At 38.7% G+C, this 21441-nt stretch overlaps 1 protein-coding gene across 2 annotated transcripts in view; it reads right to left on the bottom strand.

Annotated features, from left to right (window-relative positions):
* Nucleotides 1-21441, bottom strand: part of LOC140664847 (uncharacterized) — a 152490-nt gene that overhangs the window by 44225 nt on the left and 86824 nt on the right. Inside the window, exon 3 of one of the 2 annotated variants that reach the window (XM_072890372.1) lies at nt 7994-8038. The exons of the other annotated variant lie outside the window; for it this stretch is intronic. Within the exon in view, the coding sequence (XP_072746473.1) occupies nt 7994-8038 (45 nt within the window). The remainder of the gene's footprint in view (nt 1-7993; nt 8039-21441) is intronic. 2 annotated transcript variants of the gene reach the window in all.

The following is a 21441-nucleotide window of genomic DNA, read 5'->3' as shown; positions in this document are numbered from 1 at the left end:
GAGATTCCTTTGTCAAGCACGGTCGACGATTAGAAGAAAAAAAAAAGAAGAAAAAAAAATAAGAGAACAAACGCATTCTACTCGCTTTCCGACAATTTCAGCTGCGTTCAAGAAGGAAAGGAGCCGCTTTCACTCCTGATTTATTTATATCTCATGCATTGCTTCTTTCTGGCGCATCGCATTAGAATGCATTATAGCACGACGGACATCTATCGTTGTCTATTTACTCGCGCGTCAAAACACTTCGGCAACAATGCAATCAACCGAAAGTTGATACGAAGTTGAGTCGTGTTCAATTTTCTCAGAAGATTCGCTCAGAAGATACTCGGGATACCGAGCAGTTGTACTCGGTTCACGTGATCTTGGTAATTCCATAGGACAGAGAGAGAGGTATATATTCTTGAGAACGGTAATATTCCCATTTTCAATATTTCTCTCTGCGTGCGTTTTATTTAGTAATAGCGGATAGCGTATAATCCATAATAATCGCGACGGTAAACGGGCAAACGTGTCATGTCGGAGGTTCGTAAAAATCGAGATTGCACTGTAAATGTAGTTGGAAAACGTGCGGAGGATACACGTACTTGCGTGGCAGTCGTTTTCTCCGAAAACAATAACGTTCACCGTTTTACATTGTCGATCCCCACATGCGCGTCTTTTATTCCATATCTCGTGAAATATTATTTCTCTCACGCTTTATAATATACCTTTATAGATTTTTGTATAAACGTAAGAGACATTCGTCCTTCAGCTTTCGCAAGATGCTCGCTCGTGTTACAAGTTGCCATAATATCTCCTCGAGGAAAGTGTCACTTGTCGCAAGTACCAATTTTCCGCTCGGAGATGTTGCGGCAATTTCGCGGGAAAAGAAGTGCATGTTGCAAAATTTTTTTCTCATCGTCGAAAAAACGTCGAAAAAAATTATAAAAAATTGCGTATTGTTATTGAAAAATGCGATTCCGCGGGCGAGATACTCCATGTGTCGAGCACACTTTATATTGTACTTCCGCGGATTCGCCTAAAACAGGTAATGACTGGAATTTCGTCATTATTGCCACGCTCGCGGGCCCATTCTGTCACCCTGTCCCCCTTTCCTTCCTCTCATTCCGTGTTGCGTTCGTTCGCGGTGTAGAAAACATGGCCTGAAACGGCCTCACGGTTTGAGCTGTCTGTTGTAACCTCGCTATAACGATCTAACCAGTAGTTTCTTTGCGATTTTTTCGACGCATTTTGCTCGAAATGCGTGTGTAAGTAATACATACAACAAGGCACAATACAATCTATGCTTTTGTATTCTCACGAATCAAGCATAATGCAGCTGATGAACAATAACTTTGATCAAACAATTATTTGGATAGTCATAAAAGGAATAAGAAAAAGAATATTTTTTTTCACACAAGCAGAGATTACTATTTGCACCTGTTGGATTCGTAATGATTATTCATTTAATATTACTCACTCATTCTTTATGTAATTATACAATCATATATATATATATATATATATATATATATATATATATATATATTATTCATACAGAAAAAAAAAAACAGATTACTTTAAAATATTCTTTCAACGAAGTCGCGAAATGTGAATAAAAATGCAGATTGTTCATCAACGTTCTCGCGTTCCTTCCTGCTTATTAACAATCTGTATGAGACTCGTGATGCTGCATTCCTTTGGCGTTGATAATTAAATCGTGGAAAAACCGCGAGCATTTTATCAAAGCTAAATACTGATAAATGTTTCTGCTTTTCCTTTTTAAACGATTTAAATTCTAATTAAAACAATAAAAATACCAAGTATCTATAAAAGCTAATAACTTTAGATTACAAATGAAAAAAAAAGGAATGTTTCTCATAATGGACATAAGATGTCCAAAAAAGACTAATGAAAAATATAACGTGAAAAAAAGTTGTAGCGACGCGAATAAATATGCATCGGAATCGCTGGGACACGACGGGGACGAATCGTGTTGCAAGGAAAAGTACTCGGTCGTTTGCCTTTAATCGGTTCCCCGGTAAGATAAGTACGCAATCGTAGCCGGACACTAGCGAGCGAAAAGACAAGGACCCGGACTTGGACGTCATTACGACGTCATTAGGATATACATACGTACAAAGAAAGAAAACCACAGATATTGCGAGCTGATTACTAAGAGCTTGTAGCATGAGTAGTCAGCACATAATTGTGCGTTAGGTGCCGCCGCCGATTCTATCCAGTCAACGAGGGAAGTGACTCATGCGACTTAATATAGGTCGCGTATTGAGAAAGTCTATCCGAATATCGGCATTTCAATTCCCCTCTAAAAAAATATATCTGTCACGTTACACTTTGTCGCGCGACTTTTCGTTTTTCTTTAAATAGGATTTTATCCTCCCTTCAACCTTTTAAATCTTACAAATTTCACAGTCATAGTACTCTCTGACTACCAGGTCGCGTCACTTGGTCTCGCCATTACTTGAAAATTATCTCCGTAGCATGCAAGTAAGATAAGAGCATTCACAAGATACGTTTTGAGACAGAGAGAAAGTTTCAAACTTTTCCAACCTTTCGTGTAACTTTTCGTTAAAGGGATGTAAAGGCGACAGAGGCTGCCGCGCGCGCGCGCGTTAATTTCATACCGTCCTACATTTGAACGACAATTCCGATATATACTTGCCTGAAAGTACCTCTCTCGTGCTTTTCCCACTCCTAGCCAAGTCTCAGCGCGCTCTTGCCACTCGTGGAATTTCATTCCTCCTTATCGTTCAGCCTCAGCATCCGGCTGATATCGCGCGTCTCGAAGCGTTAGACACTCGGCGAAAGTGTATGCGTGATCGCGATGACGATCAACGATCGACTGACTACTACCTGTCGCGGGGCTCGTCGCGGATGACTCACGTGCGTAAAGAATCTCCGGCGTGCGTAAGACGTAACATATATATGAATGAAAATAACGCGCGTTGCTACGGTAACGAGGTGAGAGACAGAGAGACAGAGAGACAGACAGAGAGAGAGAGAGAGAGAGAGAGAGAGAGGCGTGGGTGCTCGAGGAAGCATGCTTTTATGAATGAAACGATGGTAATACCACGCGGATATAACGCGTCTCAGAACGGTATCCACAGTTTACAAATGCGCTGACCGTTCCTAGAAAGGATTTCACACCTTGTTGGTCATAAGGGGTGATCAAAGCGACGTCCCTCGCAATCTGTATCGACCACAACAAAGCCGTCGCCGCGAATCCGCGCCCACATTAATCGCTCGACTTAAAAATAGCCGCGTTCATTGGCTCGTCTTACCCTTGAAAAGCTTAATTCTGTCGGAAGCGACGGACAAATTTGTGGTACGATCTCGTCGCGTGAAAAGAACCGATTATCATTGTGCATCGATTAAATGACGAAAAAAAAAAATTGATTAATTATGAAACACATATATACAGATTGATTATTTTCTTTATTTTTATATATTTAACGAGAAGATTTCTTTCTAATGTCTTATTCTAATGATTATTATTATTAAACCCAGTCGCGTGTAAATGCACTGTCATTATTGTCTGATGTGCGTGTCGTTATGTCGTTACGTATATTTCGCGCGACTAATATGCGAGATGTACTCCGATACTTTTTGTGTGCGCGCGGAAAAAGTTGCACAGTCGAAGGTCTCGTCTGCGAAAAAGTTCTCGTCGTCGTGGAAAAACGCCACGAAAGTGTAATGACCTGCCTACAACAGACATATGTATGTACGCGTCGAGTGAGTTTTAAACATGCAAGTAAACATGTTTAGCGGCCGCTCGAGAGATTTGCGAAGGTTCTCAAAACGAGACGAAGACCACCAGAGGCGAAACATTCTAGAGACGGCGCGTCTTTCTTTTCGCAGGCCCGATATCGCTGTATACGGTTATTGCGATTATTCTGTTTAAACACGCACATACGCATATGCAGCCAATAAGCGAGCATCGATATTCTCAAAGGTTCTCTCGCTTCTCTCCTTTTCATCTCAATGTGTTTTAACGACTTTGTGTAAACTCACTTAAAAAGTTAGCTTGGACGAAGATGTATGTTAATTGGCGTCGCGATGAAATCTTCATCATACACGAGGAGAAGGAGAAATAATTCTTTCTTTTCTTTTCTTTTTATCTATTTTTAAGAGATTAAATCACAAAGGTGGAATAGATAGGCAAACGGATGCTGTCGAAATGCACAAGCAAAACTTCACTTAATTCGATAATACGATTGTAACCAAACGCAAGCCGCTTTCATTTGTGAACGATTAATTTTGCATCCGTGCACGCACGCCCACGCGTATCAGATTCGCCAATCGTGACGTTACGCCCACGTTCACCATCACAAACGTAGCGTATATATCAGTGGGAATGCAACGAGATTTGCGGACTTCGTCCTATTATGTGCGAAAGCCGTTCGTAATTCATCGTCAATACGTTCCAATACAGCGGCCTTGTTATCAACAACGGTCACTTTTAAGCCATTAACCCCGTGTCGAGGGTTTATCTCGCTCGTTCTCGGAGTAAATGGCCAATTTTGTTGCCTTTTATTTTTTCCATTTTAACGATATGCGCGGAAAACACGCACTACGTTATGCATGTCGCAAAAATCAACGAGGCAAGAAAATGCAAATGATTCGTCATCGACCTTCGAATGCTCCCTCTTCTTTCTCTCGCGCGGGAACGTGTGGAAAATAATCGAGAAACCATAGAATAGCGATAATAAACAAGCGTGCACGTGGAGTCGGTGGATCGCTTACCGTTCTCAGTCTCAACTTGCAAATTCGATTAAGCGTCAAGGCAATTCTGCATAATCTCATTGAACGCACACATACGTCTATAATCAACGTGAATTCGCAGTTAGAGGATTTATACGAGCGAACGGCGAGTGCGCGCGCGATCTGCTATTCAGTATGCGGCTTAGTTGTGAAACGCACCACGCTCTCGTTAAGTCGTTGACGAGCGTGCGCGAACGTGAGGAAAAATCGCAACGAAATCCCGGAAGAGGCAATCAAACCAGAATAAAATTTGAAACAATTTTTTCACGTTGCGCGAGTTTTAGATACGATAAAATCATATATTCCCGAGATTCACTTTTATCCTTGCTCGATTAATTGACGAAATATTAGTTTCCGGCAGTTTATCTGTTTTAAGTATCGATCGAAATAATCTATATTAATAACAGTCCGATATTCACATCTGACATTCTGAAAAATTTTTAGCCGAGGCTCGAAATATTCCCATTAATTCACTATCACAGGACGATTATACTCCCTTTAACTTAAGTCAAACTTTTTCTCTGCCCGAATAATTAATTTCCATTCGCGAGATTAGCAAAATCATGAAATTATTCTCGCCGAGCTGTTTCCATACTTCAGAGTGTCCGGTGCCATTAACTCTCGTTAATTAACGATGTTAGGATAACATGATGATGATAACGAGCACTGTTATTCTCGCATGCTCTACTCACGTTGCATACATTGATTACTGATATATTCCATTATCGAAATATTTGACAGCGTCGCGCGATTAACTTGACTTATTATACATGGGACAGAAAAGCAACTCTAATGCTTTTTAAGAACAGCAACCACGCCAAAAAAATATTTTGCTAATGTAGATAGATTTCTAGATGTCTCAATTAAAATTTATCGCTATTTTTTGTATCTGTTAGAATATTGTTTGTCACGTGTAGAATTTATAGCAGCGATATTCTAGCAATACCTCTAGAAAATTTAGATCCCATTGGCAAATATTAATCACAAATATAATTGTCCTTGACAATAGGCCTTACAGATAGGCTTCGCAGTAAAATTTTCTGTCTAAATTACACTAATAGTACAGATATAAATTCTGTCTCTGTCATTTAAATTGATTAAGCGCAAAATATATGCGGTACCACAGTATTTGCTAATAATTTATCTGTTTCAGTTAATTTTTTACACCTAGAAAATTTGTATTCAAGTTGCAAGATCATTTTTTTGAGTGACGTGTATTTTTCATATTATCACTCTTCGTTCTATCGAATAATCTCATCTAGCCTAGATATGCGAAAGTGGCACGCATCGTATTTAACCGAAATCACCAACACGCGATCACCTGTGTAATTGAAGAGATTTGTCTGCCGTTGTTCAACGGTCACGACGAATTAGAGATGGAGAAAGTAAGGAAGCGAGTATTGGCGAGTCATTGCCACGGCCTTTAACGAGACATCTTTGGCGAAATGGTTTTAACGACATCGCCGCGGCCGCTATCTTGACGCTTGAGCGCAACTGAACAAACACGAAACATATTTACGAATTTGTCGATCGGTGCCCTTGAAAAATTTCGAAATACTCGAGCGTTCGTGAACAGAAGATCAACTTGATCTTCCCGGAAAATCCATTTCGCGATTTAACATGCACGCCGGAATACACATTCGCATTCACGCACTGGAGACTTTCATGGAAATCCTGTCTGACTACAAACTATGCGATCGATTAATTGCTTTGTCAATTCTTCAAGAGACTCGATGAAATCAACACAATTAACGTGCGATGTTTTTACTCGTCGAAAGAATGCTGACGGCGTTAAAACTAGCGCAACGTACTACAGTCCGCTCGAAATTGACCGTGGATTTTTCTGACCTACTTGCTTACATAATTGATAGAGGTGATCTCTTGATACATCAGCTCCGAACACGCCCTAAGGACACGGTTTTTTGCACTTTCGCTTGATAAATTTTAATGCACTGCAGGGATCGCGTTTCTCGGTCGAGCATTCCCTGCCCTCATTTCTATCTCGCCACTGTATCTCGTGCACTTTATTGTAGATATTTTCACAAATTTGTATATAATCGTCGTATTTTTCTCCATTTAGACGGTAATTTCGTTGTTGCTTGATCATAATTTCTTACTCGCCTATTAAATTTCTATAATCTTACTTGTGTATTGAAAATTGAAGTTAAATTATCTTTAAAATGTTGCCATTAAGAGCCAAACATCCGATAGTCTGTTTCATAAAAATAAATTTTTCTATAAAACTAAGATTACTTGTGCACAGAGCACGAACATTTCTTGGCTTTATACAAATATATTATAAATGAATATATATATATATATCAAGTATATACAGATGTATCAAATATATATAGTATCAATTTATAAGAATATATAAGTATATATATATATATATATATATATATAAATGAATCTCTACTTGAAAATTTAATAAAATTCTCTTTATACTCTCGCAAACGAAAAAAAATCGAAGCCAAGTCGCTTGGGAATTGACGGTAAGCGAAAGTTTTTGAGTTCCAGAGTAAGAAGAAAAGTTTTACGATCGTTGAACATTTAGAAAAGTAATCAATGTGCAAAAGGACCACGGGACGCGAAACTAATACGTTATTTTCTCGCAAGGGAAAAGAGAGATAATGGATAATTTCAAAATCGGTTCTTACTCTCTGGCGCAGGTGTATAACCCTGCAATTGCAATTTCCAAGGGGATCGGGTGATTCTTGAAGGATGCTTATTAGTAAAAGTGCACGCGCGGACACACTTTGGGACGAGCGATTTCTCCTGCGCAATAAACCCCAATAATAATAAACAACGAGATTTACATGGTTCATCAAGTTATAACGTACATGTACGTTGTACGTGCATCCAGTATCGACAATCGGTTTCTCCTCGTGCATATTTAAACGCCGCTAGCAATGCTATATCTCGCCTCAACGGTCTCCGACCATTTTAAACGAAATAATAGAATGCATCGCAAAAATATCCAGAGTACGCGTACCCGGATATTCGATACGATGGCGGATGCGAATTGTCCTCCACTGCGTTATTAAATGGCCCTTCCTGTTCGACGTAACATGCGACGTAACTTGCATGCTAATCGAACGGATCTGTTAACGTTGTTTCGATCAACTAGTTTTGCCACGTGGGTGGAACACGACTCTGCGGCTCTTGGTACGGATTTCTCCGCAAACTGTCAACTCTACGAGATTTCTAACAACAACGTAAATTAACTCACCCTTCCCTTCTCTTGTGTCGCGTGTTCTTTGGACCGCCTACTCACCTGTGAATCAGAATAACAAGGATTAGAGTTACTTTATGTTAAATTTCTAATACGCATTATGTAATGCGTTTATTTTTTTTTTTTTTTAATTTATTCTTAGAATATTCTAAAAAATGTATTAATATTTTTTCAAATGGCGTTGCAATTAAAATTAAAGCAGTGGGAAATAAAACGAAAAGTTTGGATCAAGCAGAGAGTTTCTCATCGCGTTTTGACCTGAATTGACATGTGTGAGCTTTATATCGAACAGGTAAGTGCACGTTTTTAAGAATCGCTTTCACGTGTCAAAGACATCGGACGAGTGATTCTAACGAAGAATCGCGTTAATAAAGACGCCAATAAAGTGCAACGACTGACAAATTGCATCAACGTGTCGGTGCACTCTGTGGCGCGCTGATAAAGTCTATTAAGCTTTTGTGATCATCCATTGCTCTTTGTCACTTTGTTACGGGGAATTAGTCACCTCACCTCGCAATTTCGAGATACAAAAGTAATACCGGGTGAAACTAAAAAAAACCTCAGTGATCGATATTAATCTGCTTCTCAAAAGAGCAATAAAATTTGTAATTACAAATTTAATTTGCGAATATCGACGAGGGATACTTGTTCTCTTCTCGAATGGTATTTTTTTCAACAATTTAAAGAATTTAATCAGGTATAAATTCGAAACGAGGTGCTAATGATAAACGTATCTTTACTACGCTTTAAACATGCGTACTTTCACCAAACATCCTGCTGTGAAGACATTAATATCCAGATAATTATCAAACTATGTTATTATATTTAACACGTGTGTTACATTTTATCCCCAAAATAAAACAAATTGTATAAAAAAGGCATATTACAGAGCAGATTAATTAAATATATGCGAGCTATTTCTACTTTTAATTGGTAATAAAACTCGGCGTCCACTAAAAATATTTATGTTGGTGAAAACGATGAGTCAAACCAGAAATGTTGCCGTGTGAAACTTTCAAGAACTGTCGGTGTAAGAGGTTGCGCTGCCTGCGGAATTCGTCGAAAAATTCGTATCGATTCGACTTGCGAAACCGATAGGGAAACCATTTGACCCACTGACCATCTGATGAATCGTCTTGTTACAATTTTAGCGATTCGCGAATGCGACAACAGTGTCATATGACGCAACCATGTTATACGCGGAAACATCAGCAGACAGAGGCATTAAATTGCGCTACTGACACCGATAATATTACCGACTAATAAACTACCTGAACGTATTTCTTGTTCAATGAAAAAACACACGTGTGACATCACTGGACAATTTTGATATCTTATTGGTAAACGTGATTAGGTTTGCGGTTTTTCGCGCGAGTCATTGAGGCGATCAGCAAATTCAATAATATGTACATAAATAGAGTCATTTCCATGTATCATGCGCTCGATGACACGAACGATAATTCAAAGTATAAAATGAAGATGAAGAGATGTCGTTTTAATATATAAAATAAAAATAAATAAAATTGATCATTATTTTCTTATTTACTTTTATTCGTCCAAAGTTCACTGTCAGACACATAAGACACGCGCGGTTCTTTACATCGGGCGCATCCTTGAAAAGTGACAGATCACAAATGTTTCTCCTCGAAGGAGAAACATCGGCATGTATCACAAGAGGATTCCGATAACGTTGAGGAAAAGATTAGAATTTTTTAGCGATACCGCGTGTAGCTAAACATTTCAGAGAAATCCAATTATCATAGCGAGCGCAACGAAAAAATAAAAAAAAAAAAAAAGAGAAAATCAGACGGGTGATAAATGACACGATAACGCGCGACCGCCACGGCAGATGTATCGCTTTTGCGGCTGCTGCGACGAACCGCGAAATCGACATAATGCCATTCTTTCATAAACGATATCTGAAAGGTCGGATTTCGCGAGCGCGAGCGGTCCATTATCGGACGCGCGATAAGGATACGTTCATCCGCATGCAGTCATCGATAAATGTTGAGGCTGTCAATCCCCGTAATTTAGATTGAAGGCGCGAAGCGTCATCCTCTCTATTTTTCCCCGGTTATAATAAAGCTTTCCGGAAATCAAGAATCGGAAAGAGAATTACAATCTGAGACATTCAAGCGACGCGCAAAACGCGTTTTATGAGAGAAAAAAAATCATGTACAGTTATCCAGTCGGCTGATGCAATCTTAAATCCCTGTCTCAAGGTATGCTGAAAACTTATTTCTATTCTGAACGTTCATCGCAATAATAAATCGTGCTTTAAGATCTCACCGTGCAGAACTTGATGTTCAGGAAGTCGTAGTACTTGACCAGGAACTTCATTATTTTAGTACTTCAACAATTAACCGGAAAAGATGCGTCAGCTCTCTTATACGGCAGTATAGTGGCGATAATTATCTATCGAGGTTTACGAATATATTCAACATCCATTATACACTCTGTTTAAACGTGCGAACGACTGGCGTGTGTGAGAAAATTTTGTACTGAACTGCCGAGAGACGTAAAAATGTTGGGGGACCTTACGATAAACTCACTATCGAGCTGTCTATTATCAATGTAACGACTCGTCGATTATCTTCGCTCTTGGCAAGTCTCGTCAAGCTATAAATTACAACGATCAAATAATCCGTCACGTTTCCAGAAAAGATTCCGAAGAGAACACAAATCGATTTTTATTTCTTTTATCTAACGGAAGAGAAACGCGATTCATCGTGCGCGAACGCTGATCCGAGATTAATTAAGTGTTCCAATGATGTAAGTATATCTTCCGCCGTCGATTAATCGTTGTCAATTTTTGAAAATGGTATCTCGACGTACGACGCAGACTCAATTGCGGGATTTTGCCATAGCTTCACCAAGAGGAAATATTAAGTGTAATCTCGCGTATGCGAAAAAGAAATATTACGTATATTAAGTATAACTCACGGACGAAAAAGCGTATAACGTTACGCAATTGCGTTAACGATAATTGGGTCGACGCGCGTTTACGCGCCTCGCCTAACGAGAGGAACTGACAACGTGACGTACCGCGTACACGCGTCGGAAATGAACGTACACGTGTTACTGCCCATTTCGAACCGCCACTTTCTAATGCACCGTGAAATGCAGCGCGCGGACTGCACTGTAGAAATGCGCTGCACGTTGTTAATATATTTTATAGCACGCGAGCTATCATGTGAAATTTTTTTTGTTATCACGCAAGTTGTCAAATTTTTTTTTTTTTTAACGAAGAACGTGCGAAAAATCGTAAAAGCTTCGCAAAGCTTATTTAACGTACTTGGCCATCTAATTATTATTTCTAACTCGCAATTTAATCTCGTTTTATCACTCGCGTGAATTAGTTTACACAGGGCACATAACACTTTATATGTTTATCTCCATCGTTAACGGTATCAAATCAACTGCGATCTTGAATGCGCCTATCGGAAAAAAGAAACTAGAACGACAATGTGCCCTCGATTAGTCGATAGATGATTCGTAACGCGTGCACGTGTCCAAAGATCGACACACTTTTTGCACGAGGCGACGGTACGATCGATCGAGCCCTCGAGAATGTATATTTATTCACGCAATGTCAATTAACGCCACTGTGATCGTTGCGCCGCGTCGGCGTGGATTACCATAACGGTGACCCGCTTTATCAAGGGCCGAATCGATCCGTCGATTAATTACGCGACACTGCACAAATTGGCGTCTCGCGGAACAACTCTCTCTCTCTCTCTCTCTCTCTCTCTCTTTCTCTCTTTTTCTCCCGCTCGCTACTCGATCAGCTGATCGATCCCGGTACAGCGAGTTGCACGCTTTGCGTTACGCAATCCGGTCTTCGTTTGAAGTTCGCGTAAAACGGGGATGTACGCACACATGCACTCCAGTGCGTGTTTACTACGCGTTTACGCAATCGCAGCCGCGATCTTATTTCTGACAACACAGCGGGACGAGCGATATTTATTTGCGATAAGTCGCGAGAAATTATGTACGCTTTTTCCTTTTCAATTATAAATAATAAAAGCAAACACCTCCCTCTTCCTCCAAATTAGAAACACTTGACCAAATACGGTTTCCGGTTTAATAATTGTCCGGTCTCACAATGATATTCATCTAACGCCGGAAAATGTAAGAAATGTCAAAATGAATTCGCATGTGATTGATTTATCAATACTTTATATTAAATTTTTCGAAATCTTTTTTATTGATCGGAAAGTAACAGATGAAATATCGATTTATTTTTGTCCGCTAAAAAGTACCATGCAACTCTCGTTATATAATAAACTCTTTTTTCCGACATAGACACATTACCAATTTCTCTAGTAAACTACGGGCCAGGTCAAGAACGTTGTACACCAGCAATACCAAAAATTTACTCGATCGTCCACCGGCAATCACGACATCCGCTGGCGCGTCATCTTAGAAATGGTTTCGCAAGCGCACGTGATCAAATCAATCACGGAAATCAAAGGAAAAAAAAGACGAGGATATATTAAACAAGTACAAACGAGCTTTAAAGTATTGATGTTTGTGCGATAAAATAATTAAAGCGTGTCACTTTCTATAATAATAAAATACGCTCTCAGCAGCGAAGTTAAGTTTAGACTTTCACTCGGATCCTTCTTAGTCAAAGGTTAACCGTCGATTAAATAAAATGATAGGTTTTATTCAAAATTTTATCATTACAGATAATAGTGGACTTTAATAATGTATTTTATCGCACAAACTTCAGTGCCTGAAGATTCGTACCACGCCTAGCAAGCTCGCGAGCACTCATCCAATCGAGAATTATGCCGAACAACGTCAACGCGAAATTTAGCACACCGGGAAAGGAAAACGCGCGCGTAAAATTGCCGTATTTGCGATTTCCGCGTCTGAAAGGCACGCACGGGCTTAGAAACGACCTGGTCGCAGAAACCACCTAACGAGCATGGTCGCACGCGACTAAAGGGCGGCGAGGTTACATAACGCATGCATATGCGCGAGCCAAGCGAGGCCCATGCCGTGTGGCGATGTAGGCCTCAGCGACGTGCCAGAAACGAAAATACTCTCGGCGAAGAAGCAAACGAACGAACGGCGAGAAATCGCGAGCGTTCCTCTTCCCGCTGCCGAAAACAGGGCTGCTCTCGGTTCAGGTCGAGAGAAACGATCTCGACCCCGGATGTCGCGCGACCTCGTCGCAAGTTAGGCCAAATTCGTGGGCGCCGCTGGCCTCGAGACGACAATGAGGATGTTTAAATTTATGAGAGTATCGACATGTTCGTTTGTTTTATCGGGTACGGATATTGCTCGATATTTCTTGTAAGATTAAGATAAGTAACAAGCAAAGGCGTATATATTTGCCCTCGTACAATTTTAATAAATCTTCATTGTATTTGTTATTTATAATTAGTATAATTAATATATCTTACCATCTTTTATCTTACAACATTGCATTTTTTTTCAAGTGATGCTAAATAAGTGCACGAACTTTGCATTAGTCGTTAGTGTGTAATGAAATTGACCTCGTCTACAGTCTCTTGAGAGGGGAACCTCTCATCACCCTGTGTTGACTGACATGGATCTAATAATTTCAACCGCGACACACGTACGGTTTCGCGAGCGCATAAACGAGTACGCGTGACGTGCACACAACATACGCTTCACGGAACGTTTTCGACGCAAGAGAGAACACAGTCGAGAGTAAAAGATCAAGGGGCATTGTTAAAAATATTTTTTTTTCGAGGGGGTGCGTATCGATGCATACGTTTTAAAAAGTTTTCGAGCGTTTGTCGGGATTAATGTATTGGAAATATCACGGCGTTGAGCGCCAAAATGTCAGTGCACCCTTACTTTGCGAAAACGTATCTACGTACGTATATACATGTGATTTTTAAAGTGCGAAATGTGGAAAAAAAATGTAGAGATGCACGATACAAGCATGTTTTCAAACGATTTATTTCGTTTCTGTTTTTCGTTTTTCTTTCTCCCATGTTAGTATTGTTGTAATAACAAGAAAATATTTTTTTAAAAATATATCGGATAAAATGTATATGTATATTCATTTCGCACGTGCGTGTACAGACTTTTCGCATGTTAATATTTTATGTTGAATTAGGTGCAACATTTTACAATTAGTAAAACGTTGAATCCAATTACTTTAAACAAATTTATACTTTCAAACATTAATTATAGCGTTAATAGACTGTTATTATGTAATATACATGACAACAAAGCGACTTTGCATCAAACATCAAAAATAATTTTAAAACCGTTTTCCAATTGCGGAGAAACGGTTGAAAGAATACACAAATAATTTGTTGTCAAATAACAATGCTAATTTGTTTTAAGTCTTTCGCCGTTGATCGAGACAAAAAGTCCAATTAACCATTTTTACAATATTGTACGATCAGTTATACATGATGTAACGCGTGTTCCTGAATTTAACAGCAGCTGCTATCGAATGCGTTCCCTTTTTATGCATCTCCCACCCAATGTCGAGCGCGGCGCAGTTCTATCCGTAATGCTCCTTTTAGCTTCTTTTCTCGCGAAACCAGTGTAACCGGTTGAGCGTAAGGCCGGTAGGCAACAAGCGCGCGTTCGTAAGTTCAATACAGCCCCTTGTGCTTTTCTTTCGTTCGCGGAATTTCATTAAACGTTAACATCCATTACTTGGAACTTTAGACGACGAACAATGAGAACGACGCACATATTTTCGGATCTGTATGTTAACGTGCGCTTTGTTAAAAAGTCTCATAAATTATATTGATTAATTCAACAAAAGAGAGGGACCGATATAATACAGTTTTTAAAAGATTTAGAAAAAGCCTTATTTTATAAAAAAAACAAGAAAATTATTTTTATCAGAAATAAATATTTCATAATTCTGTCTCTTGAAAAAAAAAAAAAAAAAAAAAAAACATTTTGAAAAAACTGTTTAACGTATTTGTTTTCGAAGCGAGTTAATTAAAACGTTTCGCTGTACAATGAATATTTATGATACATTGCAGCAAAACCGTAATATATTCGTTTAATTATCGGTATGAGAGACATTTTTACGGATATTATATGCGCATGACGAAACGGAGAAAAGATAATCCGTGTATCAATATTGAAAAAAAAAATAAAAACCCCAAAAATACCGCAAAATCTAGTTTATCATGGATCGCATTAAATTACTTAAAAAATCTCAGAGTTATTTACTACAAAGCAGTATCGTGTTAATAGAACCTTTTAAGCGGTCACCAATAATATCAGAAAAATTTAAAAAATATTTACCAAAATGTCTTGTAGAGAGACCGGCATCACAGAGCAGGTTGACATATCCGCCGGACAAGAATGCTCTCCCTTTTGACAGTCGATGCCCGGTCTCTGTGCCCGTCACGTGTTAGATATAGAGTTGATTTACAATATCAACGTTCAAAGCCAGCCTCAGAAAGGATATTCAGCGTAGAAAAGGATACACTCCGATACATAGATCGACGCGAATTTCATTCGGTCGGAGTAATTTCTCGCCCGGCGAAGCAATTTCTCGCGCGAGCGATTAATCTCCTCGGGGAACCTTTTCAGCGAGGAAAAATCCCCGGTGGTAAAACACGGTTATAAATCGAGAAACCGATATGATATATTCTGTTACACCGTATCAGCGGAATCAAACCGCGCGAATTAGAAAAACGCGGTTATAACAAACGAGCGAAATCTCCACTCATTGTCAGTGCAGCGATGCGGCGGGGAGATTAAAAGCTGCGAAACTTTGCTTTTCATCGATGCATGGATTTTCGCGCCGATCATTAACACGAGAGACACATGCATTTCGAGTTTCTCCCGTGTTTCCTTTTAAACTCTGCCTTTGAAGATCGCAACGAAACTGAATCTTTCGCGTTAATAAGGAAAACGAAAAAAAATACTTAAACATGAACGAGAAAGTGACGGATCACAGTTGAACTTACGGACGGCGATGGCAGACAGCGCTTGCAGTACTCAATGAATGACAACAAAACCTCAGGCATGGAAGGAAGCCTGCTGTTGCGAGCGGATTTTAATTAGAGGACCGACCGGACCCTTCGGTTTTCTCAGCGCGCGACAACACGAGTCGAGGATGCGTGTGTGGTCTCTTCGCAAGGTCTTCTCTCTATCGCGAGCATAGAAGGAGGAGAAGAACCGGACTCACTTCGCCATCGCAGGAAGGTCGACTCGGTACTGATGCGTCTGGATTCCGCCGAAGACTCTCCCCCGACACGTATATTAAATTAAAAGCGTGAGGCATTGTGTGTAGCCTTCTCTCTATCTCTCTCTCTCTCTCTCTTTCTCTCTCTTTTTCTCCCGCCAACCCCCACCGGTAATCCAATATCGTGATGTCAGGTATAATCCGCTACGTGAACGATACACGGAGAAAATGAAACGAGCGTATATCACGTGCGATGTGACGAGATTTCTTTATCTCTAAACCAGTAACTATTTTTCGAGCGCATAGGTCGCTGCGTTTCCCCGTATTTTCTATCGGTGAACACTGTTAAATGTCAAGGGTTGTCCCTGCAAGCAATTGCTTCTTTGAATGACGCGTTTTCAAATCGTTTTCAAACTTTTTGTGACATAAAACGTGACGCACATGAACGTCCTACAATCGAATATAATTTAATTTATAATAGATTCAACGGAATTTATATATATGTTTGTATGTATGTATATGTATTGTATATATATTAAGTAATATGCTTAAGATAAAACTTTAAGTTGAAAAAAAGGAAGTGAGAGAAGAGCGAGAGAGAGAGAGAGAGAGAGAGAGAGAGAGAGAGAGAGAGAGAGAGAGAGAAAGAGAAAAAACAGAAAATAGGAATGGAGTATTTTTTGTATTTTTCACCGCGATTTTTCATCGCGATATTTCGAGTATTATATTTCTCCGCCTAAGTGTGTCATCTTTGGTCATAAAATACAGGCAGTCTATTTTCTACGTGCAGCGCGGATAAAAATAGGGGAAACGCCGCTTCATGCAACGTAACCAGGTTCAAATTAGAAACTGCCGTCGGAATGTTTTTCCTAAAGTTATGCCGTTCAACTATACCGAAGAAGAGGGAAGGAGAGCGAGGTATCGAAACTCGCGGCGATGCTGGACCGATGCCAGAATAAAACGGACGAGGAGCGAAATCTCGGCGAATCCTGCGGCGAATCGCGAGGAAAAAGATTCAGATTTGGAGAAAGGACGATGCGGGAGCCGCTTATTCGAAAATACCATGGCTATTCTCACCTTCTTGAAGCCGTGAAACGAGAATGCACCTACGTTCATCCGCATTTTATGATCTTCCACTTTCGCTCCGAACACTTTTGATCCTTCGCGAATAACAATCACGTTCTCCAGATCAGATTCTTCGTACGTCAAGAATTACCAATTAATAACAATACTTGTATCCGAATTTTTAATTCAATAATTCCTGACTACGAATCGTCCCGTTAGAGAAATAGATCAACTAGGAATCAATTAGGTCAGTATTTCCCAGTAAAATTTCACCCAAGTACTCCTTTCGAACCTGATTGATACACAACACACACACACACATACACAATCGTGACATATTACACTTTTAGAATGTTATTAAATTATAATTATAATTGTATTCTTTCTTTGTCAATTAGAAAAATACAAACATTATATAATATCTTAAAAACGGACCTTGAATTGAGCAAATAAATAGATCTATTAAATTAAATATCATAATATGTGGATGTGTGTGTGAGATGAAGTGAAGAAAGGTAATACTATATAAATGTATGCACGTGTCTTTTTTTCACGGAATCCTTAATCTCACCGTAAAGAGAGATCACTAAATTTCTGTTTGTAGCACTATCTGGGAAACACTGAACTAAATGATAATCCACGCGAAACGAACCACCAAAAGTGGTCGACCGGTTCCTCAGCATCCGGCGGATATGGAGGGAAGAGCTCCGCCGATCGATTTTCGTGAAGCGTCTTGCGAGAGTCTTTCGGAACGTCTTTCGGGCAGGATGGTCGGCCGGCCACTGATCGAGATGCGTGTAGGTCCGAATACCAGCGTGTGCGGGCATGATTGTGACGCGTGAGCGTGTGCGAGCGGGCGCGTGCGAGCGAGTGCGTGTGCCGAAAAATTCGCGTTCTCATCCGGCGAGCTGATTAATATCGTCGTTGGAATGTCATTGTCCGCCGTTACAATTTCTAAGGTTTTTTTGTTACATTGTGTTCTCAATGAAAAAACTCTTTTAATCCTTTGATTCGTACGAATTTTAAAGCTCGTACACGCGTTAGATAAATTTCCTAACAATATCAATCTTTTATATTGAATTATTTAAATTATTTATTTAGTTTCTGATATTTATGTAAATCTTTTTTACAATCTTATGAATAAATGATTAACTTTGAAATGCGTTTATTTTTCAAAATTTAAAAGTTAGGTTCGTAGAATCCTGCTGAAGAAGAAAATCGCTGTTGCTTCGTCAAACAAGATAATAGTGTTTGCACGGGAACGCGAGTATGTATATGTAGTACGTGTTTAAACATGGTAATAATGAATTTAAATGGAAGTTAACGAAGAACGTCCGAAACTACTGCGGACTGCAGTCGCACGATATATCTTCCATCTACAATGAAGAACTCGGGAAGAGACGTTCAAGAACGCCCGCGCGATGACAATATGCACCGTTTCCGCCGCATTGGACTTTAGCTTTTGTACAAAGAAGCGTGACGCTGCTAAAATCTCGGATTATTCTCAAGCCACATTTAACATCAAACACGACCTTCTTTGAAAATTCCATTTTAAGGACTGAAAAATTTACATAAGCAACCAAGTAGAATGATTAGATCATAAACTGTGAATCTTTCGTTACTAAAGACAAGATTTGTTGTTAATTTTTAATCTATCAAATATCTTACTTATTTTATTCAGGAAACTCTTATTTATATATATATATATATATATATATATATATATATATATTAATTACATTATATAGTAAAGTACAGATATTTTGTAAAAAAAAAAAAAAAACATATGTTAAAAAAAAGATAAATGACAAATATAAGATATTTATAATAATATTTTAATAATATGAATATTATCTACAAAAAATAATTTATCTCAGATATCATAATATTAAATATCGTGAAGTCATAAAATATAAAATTTAATGTCATTAAACAATATTTCGTAACCGTTTGAAAGATGAATCTACATAGTAATCAATTTCAATGAAATAATTATTGAATCTCGAGGTGCGAATCTTGAAAAGCGAAGACAGTGTTGCATTCCTAATTATGTTTGATCCCTGTATTAAAATGGTGGCTTTGGCAGTCAAGTTAATGTCCACTGTATCCACCTTTAAGAAATAATCTCTTAGCACATTATCCAATTATTTATTAATAAGAATAACTTTATTATGGAGAGCTGATAGCTTGTAAAATCTTATGATTGTTGTCTTGTGACGTTCTATAAGAATTCATTTTTCAAACAGCTATGATTATTTCATTAATTTGTTGTTTATTGTGTTCTGTATTGTTAGTTCAACATTAACACACTACCTTTTAAAAGAGTTATTATTTTCTACACGCAAATGCTTATAAATGAGTAACAGTGCAAAGATGAATGTAAAAAACGATTAAAATAAAAATCAGAAAGTGGCAATAATATTATATCTTGAAAAATCATTAATTTTTTTATTAATTTTATTTTAATATATAATAAAACTCTTATACAAGTATGTGTAAAAATAATTTTATATTATAAAAGAATAATAAAAAATATGTATATTTATAAAATTACATCTAAAAAAGTAAAGTTGTTTTAAAGATATGGATTAAATATGCAGTAAATATGTTTATAGATTATCAGTAATTTTAAATATAGTTTTTTCTTTTTTCCTCTGTTTAATAAATTGAAAAAATTGAACTTATATGAAAAGTTGTTTGCTTGTTATCGAAAATAAAAAAATCAATTAAATGCAAGAATCTTTTTTTAATTTATTATTTTAGCATGCGATTGATAATCCCGTATCAAGAGCAGATTCTTGCTTTTTTATCAATAACATCACCCCGATCTGGTAAACTTTATTATTAGAGTCTCTCGTATGAATGTACTCATCGAGGCGCGTACAACAATGAGAAAGGGATTATCGTGCATTGCACGTGTGCGGGGTAAAAGTAGCTCGTTAACACGTATTCTTTAATCTTCAGTATAAGGGGAGATTATCGACCCATCAGGCAATTATCATTTTTTTGTGCTCGCAATCGCAAATCGATATTCACACGGTCTTTTTTACACTACTCATAAATTTGGCTATATACGATAAATGTATTTTCGGAAATGACATTTGATGCCAGTCTGTAACACGTGTCTAGCTGAAAGCGCCGGGCTTCGTGAAATCCGGTTTGTCTAATCACCCTTCGGCATTCGTGTCCGAGACACGTGACGACTCTTCTGCAAGAGATATATTATATGTAGCTTTGTTATATGTGAGATATGATATAGTTCTTTCTGATGGACGATGGCATCGCATCGTCACGTCCTGCGAGATATATTTTATCGTAAATCATCGTGCAATAATTGATGCTTCACGAATCTATTAAGAACATTACTTGGGAGAATAATTTTTCGTACTTTATTTAACTGAGAAAAGTTATCGCGATATATACGATAAAAATGAATTAGATTCGAAATCTGGATAATCCACATATGGGCACAGAGCTCGCTACAATCTGACTTTTCGACCATCTTCTACGTCGTTTACAAGGATTTTCATCCGCAAAAGTGGATGTCATTTGTCTTCCCATAATTTACGTTGATTAATTCGCATCTCCCGCGCGCGAACGATTTCTCCGTGCAAGTATTAGCGTCAGAACAAATCGCGGCCGTCGCCGTGTCTAATCCATCACCGTCTTCAATTGCGAACCGCGTTCGCACGTGATGCGAAATGAACGGCACCGTTACGTACACTCGGTGCTTTTGCGAAGCCGCCGCAATTTGCGAGAATCGCACTTGAGGGCATTTCCTTAGATCGTCAAACCTGGACCGCGCTTTATCGTCGTGTGGCTCGAGTGTCGCGCGCGCGAATGCCACGATTAATATTCATTAAGATCTATCTTAATAAGGACTTGATATCTGATCCGCGCGCGCTTCGCGAATATACACAGCGGAAAGTTACGAGACATCTGAAATTAATGGAAGTTGCTCTTCATGGATAGGCGCGCCGCCATCGCCTCTCATATCGCCTGTGCCTCTCTTGCAACACAGTGAGAATCCACCATATAAACGCGCATGCACAACCACCGCCGGATAAATATAACCGACGAGAGGCTTTCGGGCCAAGGTTACAGTGCGGTTCCGACTCATCCGGAGATAAGTATTATTCTGTGAAAAATTGACGTTGTTCAATGTACGTTACAATAATTGTAACCATCAGCCAAAGTGATACCTTTCAAAAGTATTTCCTATGGATACGTA

This window comes from Anoplolepis gracilipes, chromosome 1 (genome assembly GCF_047496725.1).
Source record: "Anoplolepis gracilipes chromosome 1, ASM4749672v1, whole genome shotgun sequence".
Taxonomy (NCBI): domain Eukaryota; kingdom Metazoa; phylum Arthropoda; class Insecta; order Hymenoptera; family Formicidae; genus Anoplolepis; species Anoplolepis gracilipes.
Note: the sequence above shows the minus strand (reverse complement) of the source record. Positions and strands in the feature narration are given on the sequence as shown.